Below are 20,869 nucleotides of genomic sequence, written 5' to 3'. Positions count from 1 at the left end.
TTCTCAACCCTGCTATACCATATGCTACCAAAATAATATATGGGAGAAAACCCCTCAAAACATGAAAATGTGCATGATGCAAAGGACCAATAAAGGAATGCAACCTTGTGTGGCCTGGGGCGATTAGCCCCTGACATTTCCCAACTGGCAGACCTGCTTCTGTGCTCTGTAGTTTCTTTTCATTAATACACTGCCTCTATGTCTACCACTATCCATGTGTCCCTTATCCTATCCTTTGTCCTGGAAAGCAGAAGAAACCTCAGTGGGTATCCTTTGGAGCCTAACCTATGCCTGTAACACCACAGAGGAATGGGAAAGGTTGACATTAAGTGCACAGTGGCATTGGTGCTGTGAACAAGATGCTGCCCTACATCAGCTTCAATGGGACTAAAGAAGGCAAGAGTTGAGTTCACTTGAAAAACCTCCTTGCTGGGCTCTCCACCTCCCTCCAGATCAACAGCACTCTGCCTGATGTAGCCACGGTTAGTATTCCTTCCCAAACACCTTTACACAATTGACGAGTGTGTTTGTGTGTGTGTGTGTAATGTGTGGTATGTGTATATTTGTGTGTGTAATATGATGTGTGTATGTGTGCGGGGGGGGGCGGTAATAAAACCATGGAGAATTTGGTGTTTCCTTAAGTGCCACTGAGAAGGTTCCCAGGCTCTTTTCCTTAACCTACCATCAGACGTCTATGCAGTCTTCACACGGCATGTTAAGAGCTGTGATTCATAAGGTTTAGGTTGAATATAAAACATGCACATCCGTTATTATCTCTCAACTTATTTTTCAGTATAAAAATGGTGAGGAAGTCTTATGTATGTGGCTTTGTTCATAAACCATCCAGTGTGACCTTACTGAGCCCTAAAGATAGTTTTAGGGTCGTGTTCTGGTTCTTAGGCCAGCCCATCTTCTATTTCAACCCTAGGTTCAACATCTTTGGGGTTCACTGTCGTGTTCCAACACTTCAAAGAAGCCTGGACATTATTTCCTGAGTGACAGCTGCCCACTGTGTCCCTCTCCTGCTTCATGGGTTTCTCATTATTTGCATGCCTATGTTCTACTCACTCCCTCACCTTCCACACATTCTACTCAGTGCCTCGCCTTCCATACCTGCTGTCCTCTACTCTTTTCCAAAAGACCCTCTCTTTCTGCAAATCTCACACACTCACAAAGCCCCAGCACAACAGAACTGACAGGCACCTTTTCTTCAAATGCTAAGTAAGTTATAGATGCTCTTTAACGAAGTGGGGAATAGTGCTGGACCCTCCGTACACATGAGGAAAACGAGGTGCACAAAGGCTAAACACCTGGTCTAAGATGTATCCCATCCCTTCCTCCCTCCCTCCCTCCCTCCCTCCCTCATCCTTCTACTTCACACAAAGCTCTCTTCAGCTCACATTACCCACACTCTCTCTTAATTTCTGCAGTGTGATGTACTTTGAAATATTCATTGTTACAAAGTTCTCTTTTGTTTGCTTCTGAAATTGAATTAAATTTATCAAGGTGCCTTAATTTTTTCTTATGGAAAGTTTTAGGGCCTAGACAAAAAGACGTGGATATAGCCTGAAAGAGTATAGTCTTACTATTAGGACAGGTGAGTTGAAGGGCAGGACCATGGCTCTGTCTTCATCCTACCCACAAGAGCAGTTGGATGTATCATCAGTACTGAGAGGACCTTGGTTCTCCATTCTGGCATTGGCTCCTTTGCCTCCCAAAGCCATAACTAGATACCACTGGTGACTGCATTCCTGGTATGTATGTGGTTGTTACCAGATTCTCCCTCATAAACCTACATGACATGGGATGGATCTGTGTTGTACTGCCTGTGAACAACAGAAGGCCTAAGGGCTGGTCTAGCCATTCAAGTGGAAGAGGCCATTTTGAGATAACCTCTGAGAAGATCTGATCTCTTGTGCTTCAGAGTTTATGTAGGCACCCCTCCCCCCACTTAAATGCTGAGTTTGGTCCTGTAGTCCTGGTTGTACTACTTATCTAGCCTGGAGACCACTAAAACAACAACAAAGAAATGAATGCTTCCCCCTCCCTCTGCTTCTCAGTTCTAACGGAATCCTACAAAATCCGAGTCACAGACTGAAGTAGGAGGCTCTGAAGCACAGTCACTTCAAACAACAGGACTGCTGCTGCACTGTCAGCAAAGTGACTGAGAAAAGGAAGTCCCTTTGCAGGGTGGTGGAAGTAGTCCGCAGTGGGAGCTAGAAAAGGTGGCCCCCACTAGGTGCTTTCTGAAGAAGTTTGGGGACCAGCATGAACACAAACAGGAAGGGCCCCAGTTCCTTCCACACAAGCTCAGGACACACAGCCAGCCTACTGGTTTGGGTCTGGACCCTTGACCTGTTATAATCTCAGAGATTGGCCAATGGGTTGCTGGAGTCTCCAGTTTACGAGGAAATTCCTCCTTCCCCCCTCCCTATTCTAGTATCGACGCCATGGGGAACCATGGGAAACCATGCCTCTCCAATGTTCAAGACACAATGTTCAGATATTGCTGACCATTTTAGTTCCTTTTCTGCTGCTATAACCCGATACTGCAGATTAAGTCACTCATAAGGAGGAATGACTTATTTGGCTCCTGGTTCTGGAGGCTAGATTGTACTGATGCATCTAGTCACAGACTTGTAGTGAGTCAGAACATGGCTGGGAGAGGGAAAGGCGAGCAGGCACAAGTTGAAGAGACAAGCATGGCAGCTATCAGGGTTTGAATGTAGGTGTCCTCTACTGGCTCATTAACTCGAACACTTCATCCCCAGAGGGTGGTGCTGTGGTTCACTGAGAGGTAGCCCTTGAAGGCTGAATCCACTTCTGGTTGGGAGCAAACTGTATTTTCTGGTCTGCACATCCCTTGAGGAGCACTATCTCTTGACCTTGCAGCCACGGATCTCTCTTCCCATGCCTTTTCTATGATGAGGCATTGGAATTCCCTGAAACCAGGAGGCAAAATAACCCTCTCCTGCTTTAGGTTGCTTCTCTCAAGTGTTTTGATCACAGGGATGAAAGCAGCCTGGTGCTTTCTCAGCTTGATATTCTGGAGTCCAGCTATGAGACTGTAAAATCAATCAAAAAAGCAATCCCCTTCTAAGCTTCAATGACAGAGACCCAGAGAGATTGCTCCATAGTTAGGAGAACTCATTGCTCCTGGAGAGAACCAGAATTTGGTTCTCAGCACTCATGTCAAGCTGCTTGTAACTCTACCTCCAGGAGATCGGACACTCTCTTGTGGCTTCTGGCACTTGGACACACGTGCACTCATACACATACACATTTTTAAAAAAAAGTTCAATGGCAAAACAGGCATCGAGTAAGTATTCCTAATGCAAAGGAGAGACAGGCTAGAGAAAAGGGGTAACAAGCTTCCCTGGATCCAAAACCCAAGACAGCAGATATTAAATCTTAAACCTGGAAGGTAATAGGTTATTTCAGAAGCATCCTCTTTTAGATACACTAGGTGGTTTGGACTTCCAAAACGTGAGATAGTCCTAAACCTGTGGTTTGATTTTTCTGGGCTCCTCTCAGGTTGGAATCTCCTGACTGCAGCTCTCCAGTGCAGGCTTGCCATTCCGCTGTCCCTATAGCTCTGAGGTCTCCACGGTAGTCTAGCCACCACAGCTCTTCCACAGATTGCCCTGGGGACCCTGCAGCAGCTCAAATGTCACATTTCTTACTGCGGTCCTCTTAGGGGTTCACTTCCATGGCTTCATGTCTGTGAATGTATCCTTTGGGGTGTGGGTAGAGGAGGGCCATGACTCCATGGATCTTCCATCATTTGCCTATAGAAACACCACCATATGAATGCCATTGAAGCATGCAGTATCATGCAGATACCTCAGAATCTGGGCCACATGCGGCACCTGGGGCAGGCCCTGCTTAAGCCATGTTTGAATTAACCAAAGGATGTTATGCCAGCTTTAAGGAGCAGAAACCCAGACAGACCCTGGGCAATGATCTCTTCCTGCATGCAAGGTGCTAGAGACAACCTCGGGAATCTCTAAAATGACTTCAGATCTCCCCCCACCCCTCGCCCCCAACAACGCACATACCCCATGCTTCTGATGAGCCACACCTGGCTCCCTTCCAGCCACCATAATCTCACAGTGAGAAAGCAGTTCCTTGGCTTCTCACTTGCATGCGTTTTCTCTTTGTGTGGCAGGATTGCATTTTCCGGGTTTTTATGCCCAGCTTTACTTTTAATTATAAGTTCTGCCTCTAGCTCATCCCTTTGTTCTCACAGATCACCGTATGTGGCCATGAGCAGCATGAAGCAGCGTGAATGCTTGCTGCTTAGACAGTTTTTTCTGCCAGATTTCCTAGTTCATTGCTCCTACTTTGGATCTTGCACCAGATCCTTGGACACAGACAGAATTCAGCTAAATTCTTTGCCAATTTATAACAAGAACGGCCTTTGTTCTATGTGTTCCTCTGTCTCTATTTAAGATCTCATTCGAGTGGTTTTACTGGGCAGGTTTCTACCAGCATTTGTTAGTTAGTTTGTATGCTGTGCAAGCCACCTAGCAAAGGTATTTCTTGGGGCTCCGGATTGAAGGGTAGACCTAACAGCAGGAGTGTGAGGCAAGGAGGAAGCAGAGAAAGACGAATGCCAAGACTAAGCCTGCTTGCTTTTAATTTAGTCTAGAACCCCAGCCCATGGGGACTGCACAGCCCACATTCAGGTGGGTTTGGTATCTTTAAAAATGAGTCATATTTTATTTCTCGAAGATGTGTGCCAAGTTTGCTGCATGTAGATTACCTCCATCATGCTCAAGACAGAGAACAGTTTCCTCCTAAGAATATAAGAATTTGCGGCTGCATCCACAGTTCTCCCCAACCCACTTTTGACACTCTCCAACCTGTTTCCCATGCCCGTACTTGTGTCACTTCAAGGCTGTGAATGGGGACATGCGATGTGTACGCCTCTTAAAACTGGTTTTAAAAACCATTATAATTCCCTAGTGTTAGACTAAGTTGTGCCTGCCAACAGTTGCTGAGACTCCTCCCATAGTGTGTATCTGCCTCAGTATGTTTAACCTTTCACCTGCCTTGCCATTTTGCAAATTTTGGATATTACGTAAGAAACTACAGTTCACAATCAAGTGCTGCCTTTTATGTGAACATGGCTTTCATTTCTCTGGGATTTATTTCCCCAAAGGACAATTGCTAGGTCACTCAGTAATTATATATTTAATCTTCTCAGAGACTGCCTCACTGTTTTGCAGAGGGGCCGGGCCTATATCCCCCACCAGCCATGTATATGTGGTCCATTTTCTCACTGGCATTTGGCCTTGATGTTTATTTTAATAGTTCTCTTTTGTATATATTGACATCTCTCCTTGTGGCTTCAATTTGCATTTGCTTATTAGCCAATAACATTTAGTGTTTCCTCATGTCCTTATTTGCCATTTGTGTATCTTCCCCAACAAAATGAGTCTGAATCTCTTCTCCACTTTCTAACGGGATAACTTCGTATGATGACTTTTGCTTATTTGTCACTAACTTTGAAGATATCTTTATATACCCTAGGAACCACAGGACATGGTTATGCAGGTTTCTGTTCACAAATATTTTCACCATGTGTGTACTTTATATTCTTATCACCTTCATGTGGTCCTTTCCAGAGAGTATGTTTTTATAATGTTTAGTTCATTAATTATTCATTTTTGAGAGTCATTTAGTAAGTCTCACAGTTTTGTTTTGTTTTGCTTTAACTTAAGCCAGGAATATTTTCTTTTAGGGCCAGGTGTATTGATGCACACCTCTAATCTTAATATTAGCTTGGGAGGCAGAGGTAAGAGGATCATGAGTTCAAGGTAAGCCTTGATTACATGATAAGCTCAAGGTCATTCTAGAACACAAAGTAAAACCCCATCTCAAAGAAATAAAGGGAAAGAGAATATTTTTCTAAAGGTTGTGTGTTTCTATTTTATATCTAAGTCCATAGTCCATTAGACTTTTATGTTTGTATAAAGCGTGAGTGAATGGATATTCCTATTAAAGAATCATCCTCTTTTATAGATGGAGAGACCCAGAGAGATCTGAGAAAAAATAAGATTGAGGGCCAATAACTGCTGAGATAACAGACCAGCTGTTGCTGCTTGGCTGACCCTCTCTTCTCCCCTCCCTATTTTTCTCCTCCCCTCTTCTCCCCTCCCCTCTCTTCTTCTCTTCCTTGCTTCCTTCTGGAGCACACACCCCACTTCCTGATTACATTCATTCCTCTACAGTGACTGTCCTCCCCTCAGCACACAGGCTCAGGATGGAGCCTGTCAGAACGTGTCCAGCATGCCCTCTGCAGCAAGTTTGCAGTGTGAAGAATGGAGACAGATAGGGAAATTGCCCCGTGTGTGGAAATGACTTGTCGTTCTGGTTTAGAGAAAGTCGCCACTGGATTTCAGCAGTGTCCAGAGTATCACAGAACTGCTGGGTCAGTGCACTGACCCGTGGGTGGTGTGTGAGTGCTCACCCATTGTGACCATGTACCCAGGAAGGCTCACTTCTCCTAGAGTTCACCCAAAGACCCCCATTAGCGAGATCAAAGGAGGAACAAGTGCACTATAGTTGCCATAGGCAAATGCTTTCATTTTGCCCCGTGTGCCAGGGTGCTAAACAGCTGGCCTGTTTCAACAGGTGGCTCTGCAGCGAAACCTTAGCTGGGATGTGTCCACACACCTTCACCTTGGTGAGAAACTCACAGGGGTGTTTTATTTGAGGTCCTGACAGTTTGCTTTGATCCCTGGCAGGCCCCGCCTCCAGGAGCTGACCCTTCCCTCAGTTCTGCTGTGAGTCTCTGAAGGCAGCACTGAAGGCTTCCAGGTTCTTGCCTTTCCTGCAGATCCACTGCAGGTATAACTGCAGAAATGGTTCCGGTGGTTTGTCCCTGTACCTTCCTCTGAAACCTAAGTTGGTCTTGCAAAATGTCCAAGGGGGTCCGGTTCTGTCAGAGTGAGGCTTCCTGGGGACAGGGGCCTGTTCAAGTTTCCAGTCTCCTCATTCACTCGCTCAGCAGGAAGCCAGAGACCTCGCCCTGTCCCCCTGTTCTCCCTCTCTCAGACTGCAGTGGCCTTTGTGTTCCAAATCTTCCACTCTTGGGAAAGGAAGATGTAGGCAGGGTGCTTCAATGGCCCCGCCCTGCTCCAGCCAGGGGCCTTCCCTCTGATGTCACATCCCAAGCAGGGTGTTACTCTCTTCACCTCTACCTTCTTCCAGGGAGCACTTCCCTCCCTTTTCTCCCACATTCTTAAAGGGCTCCCTCACAAACCAGCACACCCAGCCCATTTCTCTAGGAACCAAGAGCATTAATCACTACTTACTGCAATGGCCATGTGAAATGGAATACTTACTGTTTTCATGCTCGGTTTTCTAATCTATAAATGGGTGTACCTGTCATAAAACTGTCATGGGTTTAAACAAGAAAATGCCTATAAAGTGCACATAGTAGGCAAATGGCTACTGAACCTGGAACAAGGCTAACAGTGCTCAAGTAGTAGTGGTGTGCCTACTCCCCATGATAACTGTCACTAGGCCCACTCTTCGGTCCTTACATCCTAGAGAGTCCTTATAAAGTGTTATGGAAAGAGCAAGTTTCCCAGCTTCCACTGAGACACCCCCTGTTCTCCCACTGATTCCCCAGCCCCCTCATTCACCTTTCCATTTCCTAGGAGTCTAGCGAATTTATGGTATCAACACAAGCACAGAGGGGCTCTGTAGATTTGGGCACAAAAGCAAGCATTTCCTCCTCTGCTGGGTGGATTCTTCAAACCTGAACTTGGTTGAAGTTCCCTGTGGGTCAGTCTGTCCTGCTGCTGCAGATAGCACCTGCCTGCTGTAGTGCCCCTGGCATCACCTGCCTCTGGACAATGACCTGCAGAGAGGAAGGATTGCTCCTTCTAGGCAGTCCAGCTGTAGTCCTCCTGCTCAGCTGACCCTCCTTGCTGGCCTCATGTATGTAAAGAGTAGTTGGCAAACTAACAGGAAAAGCACTGAGCCAGTCAGATTCAGACTTTAAAAAAAAAAAAGACATATTCTGCACCCCATTCTTGCAGCAGGACTCGGGGCTCCACTCTCAGGAACACTGAGTTCTCTGTAGAAGGGTAGCAGGAAAATGCAAAGCAGCCTGCCCCCAGTTAACCCTGGGCCACAATGCCAGGCCAGCCTCTCCTGCTGCACTCTGACTCCCAGCTCCAAGCACAGCTCTGCTTCCTCCCTAGCTCTGCCAGGGTGAGCTAGCCTGGACTGAGAAAGGAAAAACTACCTCAGAGGCCATCCCTCTTTCAGGACCATCTCTCTCCCTCCCTTCAGCAGCCGCAGGTTCTGGGCTGGCTAGGTTTCCCCACCTTGGCAGGTGGAGTAGGAGGGAGGACCAGTTCACCTCATCATTCCCACCCTCCCAGACCTGAAGAGCAGGAAGCAAAAGCTCCTGGAGCCACCCAGCTTGCCTCCAGAGCAAGGCGAGGTGCAGAGGTGCGCAGGAGTGCGTGGTGCCACTCGGGGCCAGAAGGCCTCCCGTCCCCATGGCAGCGGGCCCCTTGGAGCAGCAGCTGAGCGGCCTCACCATCTTCAGCCGTGATGATTTTGAGGAAGAATGGCACCGAGTAGCCAGCGGAGGCTTCAGCCAGGTGTTCCAGGCAAGACACAAGCGCTGGAGGACCCAGTATGCCATCAAGTGCTCCCCAGGCCTCCTGAAGGAAAACACCAGGTAGCTGATGGCGCCCCTCCACAGAGGAGAGGCTGGGGTAGAACCAGTGTTTGGTCTAGGGAGCTCAGAGGAAGGGATGAGCCGAGGATGAGGTTGACAACTGTCCAGGTTTTTGGTTGGTTGGTTGGTTGGTTGGTTGGTTGGTTGGTTGGTTGGTTGGTTATGTCTAGGTTTATTTTTAAATGAGCCTTGTGGTCTGAATTCCCCAGACTAAGCTCTTCCTCTGAACTGAAATACGATAGGCAAACAATAGATTCTTGTTGGCATCCCAAGAGGTCAAAGGTAAATAGAAACTTCCTTGCAAAAATTATTTTCTCTGTCCAGCCCCTCCAACTTGCTCTGCCTCCTTCCTCTGGTTGTATGACGATGCTCGGACAACCCCTCCTCACCCCATCATTTCAGGGTGAACCTGAGCATTCTAAGAGATGTGACATTTTGTTCAGTGACTCTAAGTTGTCACCTTCTCCCTTTCCATGCCAGTCACTATAGGACACCCCCAGGTAGCTGATGCCATACTGCTGGCCTTCCACAGGGGATAAACTGAGGCAGGGCAGATGCAGATCACTTGCCAGATGAAATAAATCCTACTGGAAAGTTAAGTCCACAGTCCCACGGTAAGTGTCTGTCTTAGACCTGGGCCGTCACGGTTTGTGCTGTAGCCACACTTCTCCATTACTGCTTCTAGCCTTACTATGGGTCCCTACTCTGGGCTCCCCCTTTCACCCGGGAAGGAGACATCTGAGATGTTAGGCCCGAGTATGAGGAACGCTGATGAGCTGACTCCGCATATAAAGGCATTTACAGCCAAGCTTGATAAGCTCAGTTTGATCCCCAGGATGCACATGGTAGAAGGAGAGAAATGACCTCCTGCACGTTGTCCTGTGACTTCCACACCCATATATATGAGTGGTGACACATTCACACGCACACAAAGAAATATGTTTTAAAAATAGCATGAGGAAGTGACAATGACCTGCCCGTACTTTGACCATAAAAAAAAAAAAAAAAAAAAAACTGCCCCAAGTTTTCCTTCCCAAGTTCTTAGGATTCACTAACTATGAAGGAATAAGAAAATTATTAATAACTGTAGCTAGTGAGTGTTTTGTGGATGGCTATATTTTTAGCTTCATTATATTCCCCACCCATCCATCCATCCATCCATCCATCCATCCACTTGATGAAAACTAATTACTTTCTAGTATGTGTCCAACATTCTACCAGCCCCTGGGAGGAAATAATGAGTGGATTAGACATGTTATTGCTCTCTGGATCTTGAAGCTGAGAGAGAGAGATTAGCTACAATCTGAGTGTGCCCCTGTAACACATGCAGAAAATAGCCCTTTGAGCCCTTCCTACCTGAGAGCAGAAAACCTTCCCTGAGAAAGTCACCCTGGAGCTGAAATGTGAATGAGTGTGACGTAAGTAGGTGAGGAAAAAGTTTACATGCAATGGAGGATGTAAAGGTCCTGTGAAAGAGGGCACAGTATGTACAAAGGTAAGGAAAAGTCCTTATGGCCAAAGTGGAAGATAGGAAAGAGCAGGGGAAAGCCACTGAAGCGTTTGCAGCTAGGTTGGAGAACAAGTGTGGGAGGGAAGTCGTCAGATGTGCAGCTTAGGGGGTAGACTAAAAGGGGGAGGGTGAACACTGTTCTTGTGAAGAAACTGATGTCTTCAGGCAAAGGATGATGCAGACCTCGATGGTAGTGCTGGTGGTGGAGACAGGGTGAAAGGAGAGGGGAGGTAGGGAGGAACAGGACCTTGTGCTAGTTGACTGTGTGTGGGGGCGGGAGGAGGTGGGAACAACAAAGAAGGATGCTGAGGTTTGCGCCCTGCCTGGTATGCCAGAGGAAGACAGGACCCACCAGGATGTTACTCTGTAACATCAGGTGCTTGTATCTATTTTGCTCTCTGCTAGTGCCTGGTTCATAGCCTTTGTTAAATAGGTATTTGTTGAATGATGGTCTTGGTGTAAAAGAGACCATGAAGCCCAGGTTTGAAGAGTTGTCATAATTATCACTGACAGGCTGTGTGTCTTAAGTAATAATTGAAACCAAGGCGGGGATTCATTCATTCTAAACCCAAAGTGGTTTAGAATGAATGAGGTCAGTAGGTCCTGCCCTCATAGAGCTTAGATTCTAATGAAGGAAGCAATGAGCAGATAAATAATACAGTTTCTATTTATAGCACTTAGGACTGCTAGACATTTTCTCCACTGATTTACCTAAGGAGAGCTGAGGCCTGGGATTTCCCAAGAATAAATCTGGTCTAGAAGTATTCATCTGTGGGTTGTCTGTGTGTGTGGGAATAAGGATGGATAGTGTTAGGCTGTTTTTTAAAATGCCACACACTCAACAGAGTTGGATATGAGAGATTTATTGGGGGAAGGAAGAGGGGAGGAATTAGAGGAGAAGAAAAAGAAGAGCATGGTAGGGAGGTGAAGGAGAAACGTCAAAGAGGAGGGAAGGGGAAAGAAACTGAAGGAGAGAAAGAGCAAAGCAAAGAGAGCAGGTGGAAATGGCAGAGGAGTTTTATCTGAAGCACCGGGCCCAGGTGGTGACATAGGATGTTGTCAGGACCCTGAAGGCCTCTGAGGGCAGGCCAGCTGAATTGCCTGCACAACGTAATGGCTAGAACTAAGGTAGAGATGCCATTTATACATCTTGTTTCTAAAGTATTCACTAATTAAGGCAATCTGAGTTGTCACTGATACAGAGGAATGGGAAGGCCATTTGGTTCTGTGAGTGGAGGTGTTTTGGCAGAGGAAACAACACATCCAAACTTCCTGGAGTGGCAACACACTTGGCATGTGGGCAGAGAGAAGGGTATGGGTTAGGATGAAATGATGTCAGAGAGTTATGGAAGGGGTGAGGAGAACACATGGACCTTTGTCAGGCTTTGAGAGACCCTTGCCTCCAACTCGTAGGGAGAAGAAAGGCAATGGGTGCACTGGCAGAGCAGTCATTTGCTACTACAGATGCTTTGGGTTTTTTTTTTTTTTTTGAGATTTAATTTTCTTATATGAGTGTGTGAAGGCAGGTATGTATACATGAGTGCAGGTGCCCACAGAGGCTAGAGGCATCAGATGTACTTGCATCTGGAGTTACACATGGTTGTGAGCCACTTCTGGGTGCTAGGAACAGAACTTGGATCCTCGGCAAGAGAGTACACACTCCTAACTGCTGAAACATCTCTCCATCCCCTCCTATGTACATTTTATATTTAAAAGTATGTGTTTGGAGGAAAAGGTAACAGCAGAAAGGCAATTTAGGAGGTTTGGGCTCAGAGGTGTTAAGAAGTAGCTAGATCTTTGCTAAATTTCAGTGGTGTAGCTGGCTGTGGGGATGAAATAAGAGGTCAGTGATGGATCCAGGGCCGATCCAGGACCTGTCTGAGGCCTGGAGGATGGGGAGATTATTGGCTGAGATCCATAAGGCAAGAGGAGGAGGCAGTCTTACTGGGGAGGTCAAGAGTCAAGCTTCTGACACATGCAGCATCAAAGCACCAAATGTCTGACTGGAGATGCTGACAGTGACCGGAGAAAGTAGGGTATGCGGTGGGATGAGCAGAATGTCTGAAATGAGCAAAGAGCTGAGCATTCCAAATTAGCTGACAGAGCAGGAAAGCAGAAGGACCACGGGGGAGTTGCAGGAAAATGTGGATATGACTGGGGTAAGAGAAGAGAGACTGGAACTGCACACTGAGGGCTGGAGCAATGAGGGCTGAGGCCACAGAGACAGAAACCCACTGAAGAAGTCTGGGTGTGGCTGGGAGCTGTTCAGGCAGTTACTGTTATTCCCATTAAGCAGGTTATAACTGAGTCCTTGAGATCCTTGTCTCAAGTCATGCACACCTCAAGTGAGATTACTAAGCCTTGAGGGTGGCACAATGTTACCTCAAGTTCCCACAATTTGTCTCCCTCAAGGCAGATAGTATTCTGATACCCACACATCCAGGAGCGGGGAGGGGGCAAGTAAAAAACCCCAGAGCTGTCTGGAACAGCAAAGAAGGGTCAGAGGGGGCTAGCCCTGGAGTAGCCATCTGCTCAGGTGCCTGGAGAAGAGTAGATGTTTCTAGAGGCCAGGTCCTCTGGCTGATTTCTCAGCGTGACCCTGAGAGCACATTGTCAGCCGCTTCCCACGCATCCCACAGCAGCAGCAGCACAGCTTTGCAGACACCTTGCTTTTCAAATGTGCCATTCCTCCTTAATCTCCATCCCCTCAAATCCCCAGTCTCTTGCAGTTTGCATATTTACAGTTCTGTGGGCACGCACAGTGAAATGATCGAGAGGGCCTGCAATGCTTGCCCTTAGGTCTTGACTTCAGTTCACTCCCACAAAGATGTACTGTGCAGCGCATGACAATGTATGTGTGTGTGGTGAGGGGGGTGGTACTGATTATAGTTCATTCATAACACGGACTACTCTGCATCCATTAAAGACCGTGCTTCCGGAGAATAACAATTCAGAGAAGCGAGAGAAAGGAGGGAGGGAGAAAGGGAAAAGAGGCTCTTGGAAAACTTCATAAAAGAACACACTAAAATGTTAGTCAAGGCCAACTCTGCAAGATTTCTTTTTTACAACTCTCTGCATCTCCTAGGTTTTCTATGAGGTGCATGTATTATTTTCATAATCAAAATGGTAACAGATGCTATTTTAAAACAGAAGCCTGAAGCATAATACTGGTCTTCCAGAGGTTTGAAAGCTGCTAGGGAAACTGAACATGTAAGCAAGTGGGCAGGATAAATGGTAGGTTGTGTTCCAGCATTTTTGTGGCTGATGCTACAAAATGGATACACTTGCCCGCAAATCTCTTCCCTTTTCACTGGTAGCAGCTTGAGTCCCAGTCCTGGCTGCCTGCTGGCATTCCTATAACCCCTCACTTCTCTTCCACTGTCTTGCAAGCTCCTGAGGCTTCCCTGGGTCTCCCCAGTTCCATCATGCTGAGTCGGTGTGTTCTGCCAGTTGTCCTGGTAATTCCTGTTTCTCATTCCTGGCTCTTTCCACAGCTCTGGGGTGAGTTGCCTCTTTGAAGAAGCAGTCAAAATGGAGAAGATTAAGTTTCAACACATTGTGTCCATCTATGGGGTATGCAAGCATCCCTTGGGCATTGTAATGGAGTTCATGGGCGGTGGTTCCCTGGAGAAGACACTACCTACCCACAGCCTCTGCTGGCCACTCAAGTTCCGAATCATCCATGAGACCAGCTTAGCCATGAACTTCCTCCACAGCATCAAGCCACCCTTGCTCCACCTGGACCTTAAGCCAGGCAACATCCTGCTGGACAACAACATGCACGTCAAGGTAATGACAGTGCACACTACCCCTCCTCCGTGTGGCAGGATTGTCTACCTGACAGTCACTGAGCCAGCCAAGAGTTTGAGCCATTTGTTTGAATAAATAGTGTACACAGAGGTTAAGCCTGAAACAGATATGGGTAAGTAGACAACTTTGGGACATGAGACTGGGGTTGTGATGTGCACAGCAATGCTCACTGGGCCACACTTAGAAAGTTGATAGAATAGTCTCTACCCCTCAAGTTCTTTTTCTGAGAAAGGAATGTGTATAAATGAGATTTTTTTTAGTAAGTCATGGTGGCCTTTTTCTTCAGTGCTCAAACCTATTTTTATGTGGTTAAGACCTCTGCACATTCTGTTGCCCCAACTCTCTCTTTATCTAGCAAAGTCCTAGTCATACCTCAGCTCTCAGATTTAGCATCATCTCCTTGGGGAGACCTTTCTTGATCTGCTCTGACAGGGCCTTACTTCATTTTCTAACCCTAGTTGCAGTATATAGTCATTCTATGAGCCTTTTTTTTTTAAGGTTAGGCAAAGTTGAAGAGTACCAGCTCCCTGAAGCAGGCAAGGGAGTGAAACTTGTTCTTAATGCATGTACATCCTGTGTGAATACCCAGCTATCATGAGGGTGAGGGGTTTAAAGAGGCATCTCTGTACCCAATCTCATTGTCTCTTAATGGATGACAGTCTGAAAGGCTGGGAGCAGAGGATTAAGAGATGAGATGTTTCAGGATCCATGGAGATGGAAAAAAACAAGGACCCTGGAGATACACAGATTTCCAGTCTACAGATGAGGAAACTGAGGCTCTGAGAAGATGAATAACTCGTTCAGGATCATCTAGGTAGTGTGTAGTAGAGCTGGTTGTCAGTGAAGTTGAAAACCACATGTGCTTTTGTATACTGAAAAGAACAGTGGTGGGGGCAGGGGGCACAGATGGCTTCTGGAAGGTGTCTGTGGCTACCCTGTTCTTAGCATCCGGCTTTCTCCCAGATTTCAGATTTTGGTCTATCCAAATGGATGGAGCAGTCAACCCAGATGCAGCACATTGAGAGATCAGCTCTGAGGGGCACACTTAGCTACATCCCTCCTGAAATGTTTCTGGAGAATAACAAGGCACCAGGCCCTGAATATGATGTGTACAGGTGAGTGAGCAACTGGGCTCTCTGTCATGTGACAGGTTGCTATCCCAGACAGGTCCCCACTGCTAACAGGCAGTAGAAGAAGGATTAGAATTGGTTCCTCCATGTGCTGATGGAAAGGGAGAAATGAGGAGGACCTGGAGAGGCTTCACCTGGGATTTTAGAGACTGCAGGCTCAGCCTGGCTAGGGATCATGGATGCTATACTAAATCTCTCTGCTAATATATTTCCCACTACAGCTTTGGGATTGTCATCTGGGAGATTCTTACTCAGAAGAAACCCTATGCAGGTAACAGATGATCATGGTCTCTCTATACCTGAGGGAGGCTGAGGTTGGAGAGAACACAGGAGGACCGATGGGTTGTGTGACCGATAGTGTGAGATCCTCATGGATTCTACCTTACTCTGCTCCCTCTATCCCCAAATGCTAGTGCTTCTGTAATGGTGAATAGGTATCAGCCTCGACCTTGCTTTATAGCTGTAATACCCAAGCTCCTGCACTTTACAGTATGGAAAGCCAAAGCCTTTCCCTAAGCCTGTTTGTCTTTTCTGTTACCTTTGCAAAGAAAAAGGCTATGAGGAGCATGTTGAGTCTTGGCTAGAGCTGGACCAGTGACTAAGCTGCTCAATAAGATCCTCAATAGGTCCCAGACTCAGCTATCTACTCAATGAGCATGTATAGGGCACCCGCTGCATTCCCATCCTGTCAGGCTCCTCCCAGCTTCCATCCACTTGCTAGTCATCTGACCACACAGTCTGGGTCTTCCCTCACAGGGCTCAATATGATGACCATTATCATCCGGGTAGCTGCAGGCATGAGGCCCTCCTTGCAGGCTGTCTCTGCTGAGTGGCCAGAAGAGGCCCATCAGATGGTAGACCTGATGACACGCTGCTGGGACCAAGACCCCAAGAAGAGGCCATGCTTCCTAAGTATCTGCCCATTATTCCCTGCCCAGGAATTAGAGAGGGAGGGACAGAAGATACCCTTCTCCTGAGACACATGCAGAGACACCCTTGGCACCAGAGCTCAGAAAGATGTAAAGATGTATAAGAAACCTTCAGGGTGGGCTGGGGAGGCAGACTCTCTGAGTTGCACAGCTAAGGATGGATTTGCTTAGAGAGTGTGTGCCTAAGGGAGATAAAATCAGCAAATAGAAGTCATAGCATTTGACCCATCTTGTCACTGAGCTCTGAAGCTATCTTTGGGAATGTTCATTACTGTGGAATATAAAGGAATTCATATATATTCATGAATATAACTTCATCCCGTAGGCTGGATGGGATAAAGTTATCTGGTCCTCTAGGGATAACACACAGAGGGGTGAGCATCTTAGAGATCACCTGGTCCTTGCCTTCTCTCTCTGTGAAAACAGACTTTCCTTCAGAGGGTCACTGGCTGGTCAAATATACCTCAGCCATGTCAACAGTAGGGCTCAGCTTCCTACCTCATTGTGGGCAGATGAGAACATACATAAACTTAGGGATGTCTTTGAGGGAACACAGGAAACAAGAGAATATCTAAAATGTAGTGAGCACCATTGACCTTGCTTGTTACTTCCTTTTTCTCTACCCCTTTTTCTTGTGGAACAGATGTGACCGTCGAGACAGACATGCTGCTGTCCCTGCTCCAAAGCCCAGTGGCAGACCCTGAGTGTGAGGCCCTGACCCGGAAGGTGTCTTGCAAGCCATCACTGAGCCGACCACACAAGGTGTACATGACAGGCTGAGCAGACCACTGTAGGGGTACTGGAAGCCACTGTGTGACATCCACGGTCTCTAGATGACCTGCGAGGTCATTTAGGATAGGCAAAGGCTGTCATTTACAAGACCACTTGACTGCTGAGAGAGACGTGGGAAGTACAAGCCAAGCTAGCCCACACTTAGCTCTCAGGGAGACTAGCTGGGGGCTGCCAGCACCCATAGGGAAGGCCACCTGTCCTTATTTACCCAACTGTTCTCTGAAGGCCGTGGGTGCTGTGGCTCAGAGCCCCTGGGAAGGATCCTATTCGAAGCTGTCACTCTGTGGATGTCAACATCATCCTTCAAATCTCCTGTCACTACTGTGACACGGCAACTGACAGAAACTATCAGGGATTCCAGAGGTCTACTATGAAGTCTTCAAATGAAGGCCAAGACCCAGAACTCCACCTGTTTATGATTTCTTCTATACATATACTGGGGCGGGGGGACAATGCTATAGGAAGGTGTCCCAGGAAGAGTAGAATGTGAATCTGGAGAGAGGAAAGGCAGGGAGGGCCAGAACTGAACCCTGATGATCCACCCACCATGTGTATTACTTCCCAGGTCAGCAGGGAGGTCAACCAGGAGCGTGCAGACTACGGTGAGTCAATTGTGCCGAGAGGGAAGCAAAGACTCTGCATGGAGAGAAGGGGGAAATCTCTCTGTTCTCTTTGTTCATCTTCCTTGTCCTCTCTCTTTTTCAGGCCTATGACATATCAGGGGGGTTCAGAAACAACAAGGTTCTTGGAGTTCTGTATCAGCTTCCTCTTCATGTCTGTGCTCTTTAAAGATTAGAATCTCTGAGAGATAGAACAGAACACTGGCTCTCAATACTGGCTTTTGTTAGACTTCTTCGGGAAAAAAAAAGAGAGAGAGAGAGAGAGAGAAAGCTGTATCCAGTGCCTATCCCATACATACCAGAATCTTAAGTGAGTGACTCTTGGCAATACTCACTATGCAGTTTTGATACCCAGTAGACGGAGCAGAAGGGCATAAGTCCTGAAGGTCTTATATTACACAAGCCCAAGTTCTAGTGCAGTTCTGATTTCCACAGCCTGCCTTTTTCTCGTGTTCTTCTCTGAACATTTGTTCCTGCCTAATCTGTCTTTCCACTAGTCAAATGAGCCAGCATTGTTCATCTCCCCTTTAAAGAGCTACGTGTGGATGCTCAAAGAGGCAGACCACTAGCAGAGTCAGAGGATACTCATGGGTGGAGTATGAATTTTCATCCAGGCCTCCCAGCCCCAGCTCATCCTTCCTCCTCTACAAAAACCACAGGCTCAAAGCTCTAACAGAGTCAGTGAACTCTGGTACCACAAAAGCTATTGCCCTCAAGACTAGGCTATCTCTGCAAACTGTCTCCAGGAGGCAGGGGGGTGCTTAAGGTGACCTCTGAACAGGTTATGATCTGATGATTTTTTTCAATCTATCCCTTTATCTTAGCAGATTCAGGTGACTCCTCAAAGTGGATTCTACAGCTCTCTGACAGCAAGAGCTTGGTCCCAAGTGATGTCTATGAGAACAAGGTGACTCCCCTCCACTTCCTAGTGGCCCGGGGCAGCTTGGAGCAAGTGAGGCTGCTACTTTCCCATGAGGTTGATGTGGACTGCCAGACGGCCTCTGGCTATACGCCGCTCCTCATCGCCACCCAGGACCAGCAGCCTGACCTCTGTGCCCTGCTCTTGGCACATGGTGCTGATACCAATCTGGCAGATGAGGATGGCTGGGCCCCACTGCATTTTGCAGCCCAGAATGGGGATGACCACACTGCCCGGCTGCTTCTGGACAATGGGGCCCTGGTGGATGTCCAGGAGCATGAGGGCTGGACCCCACTCCACTTGGCTGCACAGAATAACTTTGAGAATGTGGCACGGCTTCTGGTCTCCCGTCAGGCTAACCTCAACCCACATGAGGCTGAGGGCAAGACACCGCTCCATGTGGCTGCCTACTTTGGCCACATTGGCTTGGTCAAGCTGCTGACAGGACAGGGAGCTGAGCTGGATGCTCAGCAGAGGAACCTGAGGACACCCCTGCACCTGGCAGTGGAGAGGGGGAAAGTGAGAGCCATCCAACACCTGCTAAAGAGTGGGGCGTTCCCTGACGCACTTGACCATAGTGGCTACAGCCCACTACACATTGCTGCAGCCAGGGGTAAGTACCTTATCTTCAAGATGCTTCTCAGATATGGGGCCAGCCTTGAGCTACCCACACAACAGGGATGGACACCCCTGCACCTAGCAGCTTACAAGGGCCACCTGGAGATCACCCGTCTGCTAGCCAAGAGCCATGCAGACCTAGATGCTCTTGGAAGTATGCAATGGACTCCCCTGCACCTGGCTGCCTTCCATGGAGAGGAGGGGGTGATGTTGGCACTTCTTCAGGGCGGGGCCAACCCCAGTGCTGCTGAACAGTCAGGCTGGACTCCTCTCCACCTGGCAGTGCAGAAAGGGACCTTCCTGGGCATCATCCACCTTCTGGAGCATGGTGCTGATGTCCACGCATGCAACAAGGCTGGCTGGACACCTGCCCACTTGGCTGCTCTCAAGGGCAACACAGCCATCCTTAAAGTGCTAGTCAAAGCTGGTGCTCAGCTGGATGTCAAGGATGGAGTTGGCTGCACACCCCTGCAGCTGGCCCTTCGTAGCCCAAAGCAGGGCATAGTGGCCATCCTGGAGGGCAAGGAGCCTTCGGCTAGCCATTCTGGGAGTTTCTGAGCCTTGATCCCAGACAGAAGTTTAGGTGTACCAGGGTCTCTTTGCCTGGAAGGGGAGAGGTTTGTAAGAGTGAAATTTGTCATCTGAGAGGCCACTTCCTACCTGCCCATTTGACCCAGAGAGGAACCAGGTCCTTGCTGATGGAAGGAACCAAGGAGGTTCCAGTGAGCTGAGGAGACTACAGTCTGCCTAGAAAACTGATTCCAGTTCCTCTGAAAGTCATCTCCAGCCCAGCCTTGCTCTTCCTTCTCCTTAAATGAGCACATGTACCCAAGATAAACTTCCTCCCCAGCCTCAAGGTCCTTGCCACCATTTGCCACTTGCTTCTGAATAATGGAGTCCTGTGTTCCAAGAAACATGCCCCCAAATAAGGAAGGCCTAAAAATGAGAAGAGAGGGCTCCTCTCAGCTTCGATTTTGTATTCTAGGCACTTTACCATAGTTGGAAAGAGGAGAGTCAGATAGCTACATTACACAGGGATTATGCACTTGGAACTAAGACCATGTCAGCTCACTGTTAGTCTCAGACATGCTCCTGTCACCTCAATGGCTGTAACTTCTGCTAGCACTGGTCTCAGCCTCTGGGGTCCTGTAGATTCTTTTTGGAGTAAGGGAAAGATATTACCAAACTACAGATATGCGCTCATCCATGGGATGCCAGTTTCCTGTCTCCAACCCCACACTTCTCTGTACCCAGTTATATTGTCAGGGTCCAAACCTCAGAGTGAATAAAGCTGATGATCTGATTGTCTCAACTAGACATACATCAACTGCAGATGCATGGGGAGCCAGGGAGGTTAACATGGCTTATACCTGTGTGTAGTGACCGATATATTTCATGTGTGCATAATACATGTATGTGAGCATAGAAGAGCAGAGAAAGGGCAGCTGAGGGGAGTGGGGTGACTGTGGATGCCTGCACATGTGATTTTTCTGGTATGGTCCGTGTACATATAAAATACTCACATGTGAGTTTATGTGGAAGGAGGCAGGGTAGCTAAGATTAGTTGCAGGCGTGTGCATAATGCACGCGTGTGTATAGAATGCATTTGTAAATTCGTGCAGGGGAGCGGGCAGGGTAGGGAAGAGAGGATGGAGGTATGGAGGCATAATATATGCATGTGTGTAGAACATGTGTGTGAGTTAATGTGGGGGGGAGGTAGGACAGCTGAAGCTGGTAGTGAGAGGGGGTTGTTTGGGCTTGGGGCGGGGCTGCAGCAGCAGGGACTTGATTCCTTCCTTATCAGCTGCTCCGAGAACTGCTCTCTAGGAACACA

At 47.7% G+C, this 20,869-nt stretch overlaps 1 protein-coding gene across 1 annotated transcript; it reads left to right on the top strand.

The window, feature by feature from the left end:
* Positions 1 to 8,492: 8,492 nt before the first annotated feature.
* Positions 8,493 to 19,593, top strand: Ankk1 (ankyrin repeat and kinase domain containing 1). The gene is made up of 8 exons (XM_055622052.1): positions 8,493 to 8,707; positions 13,712 to 14,006; positions 14,991 to 15,142; positions 15,379 to 15,428; positions 15,914 to 16,069; positions 16,730 to 16,848; positions 17,444 to 17,480; positions 18,326 to 19,593. Exons 1-8 carry the CDS (start codon positions 8,523 to 8,525, stop codon positions 19,591 to 19,593), a joined length of 2,262 nt encoding a protein of 753 aa, XP_055478027.1. The 5' UTR covers positions 8,493 to 8,522.
* The last annotated feature ends 1,276 nt before the right edge of the window (positions 19,594 to 20,869 follow it).

This window comes from Psammomys obesus, unplaced genomic scaffold (genome assembly GCF_907164565.1).
Source record: "Psammomys obesus unplaced genomic scaffold, mPsaObe1.curated_primary_1811, whole genome shotgun sequence".
NCBI classification, from domain to species: Eukaryota; Metazoa; Chordata; class Mammalia; order Rodentia; family Muridae; genus Psammomys; species Psammomys obesus.
This window is presented reverse-complemented; position numbering and strand designations above follow the sequence as displayed.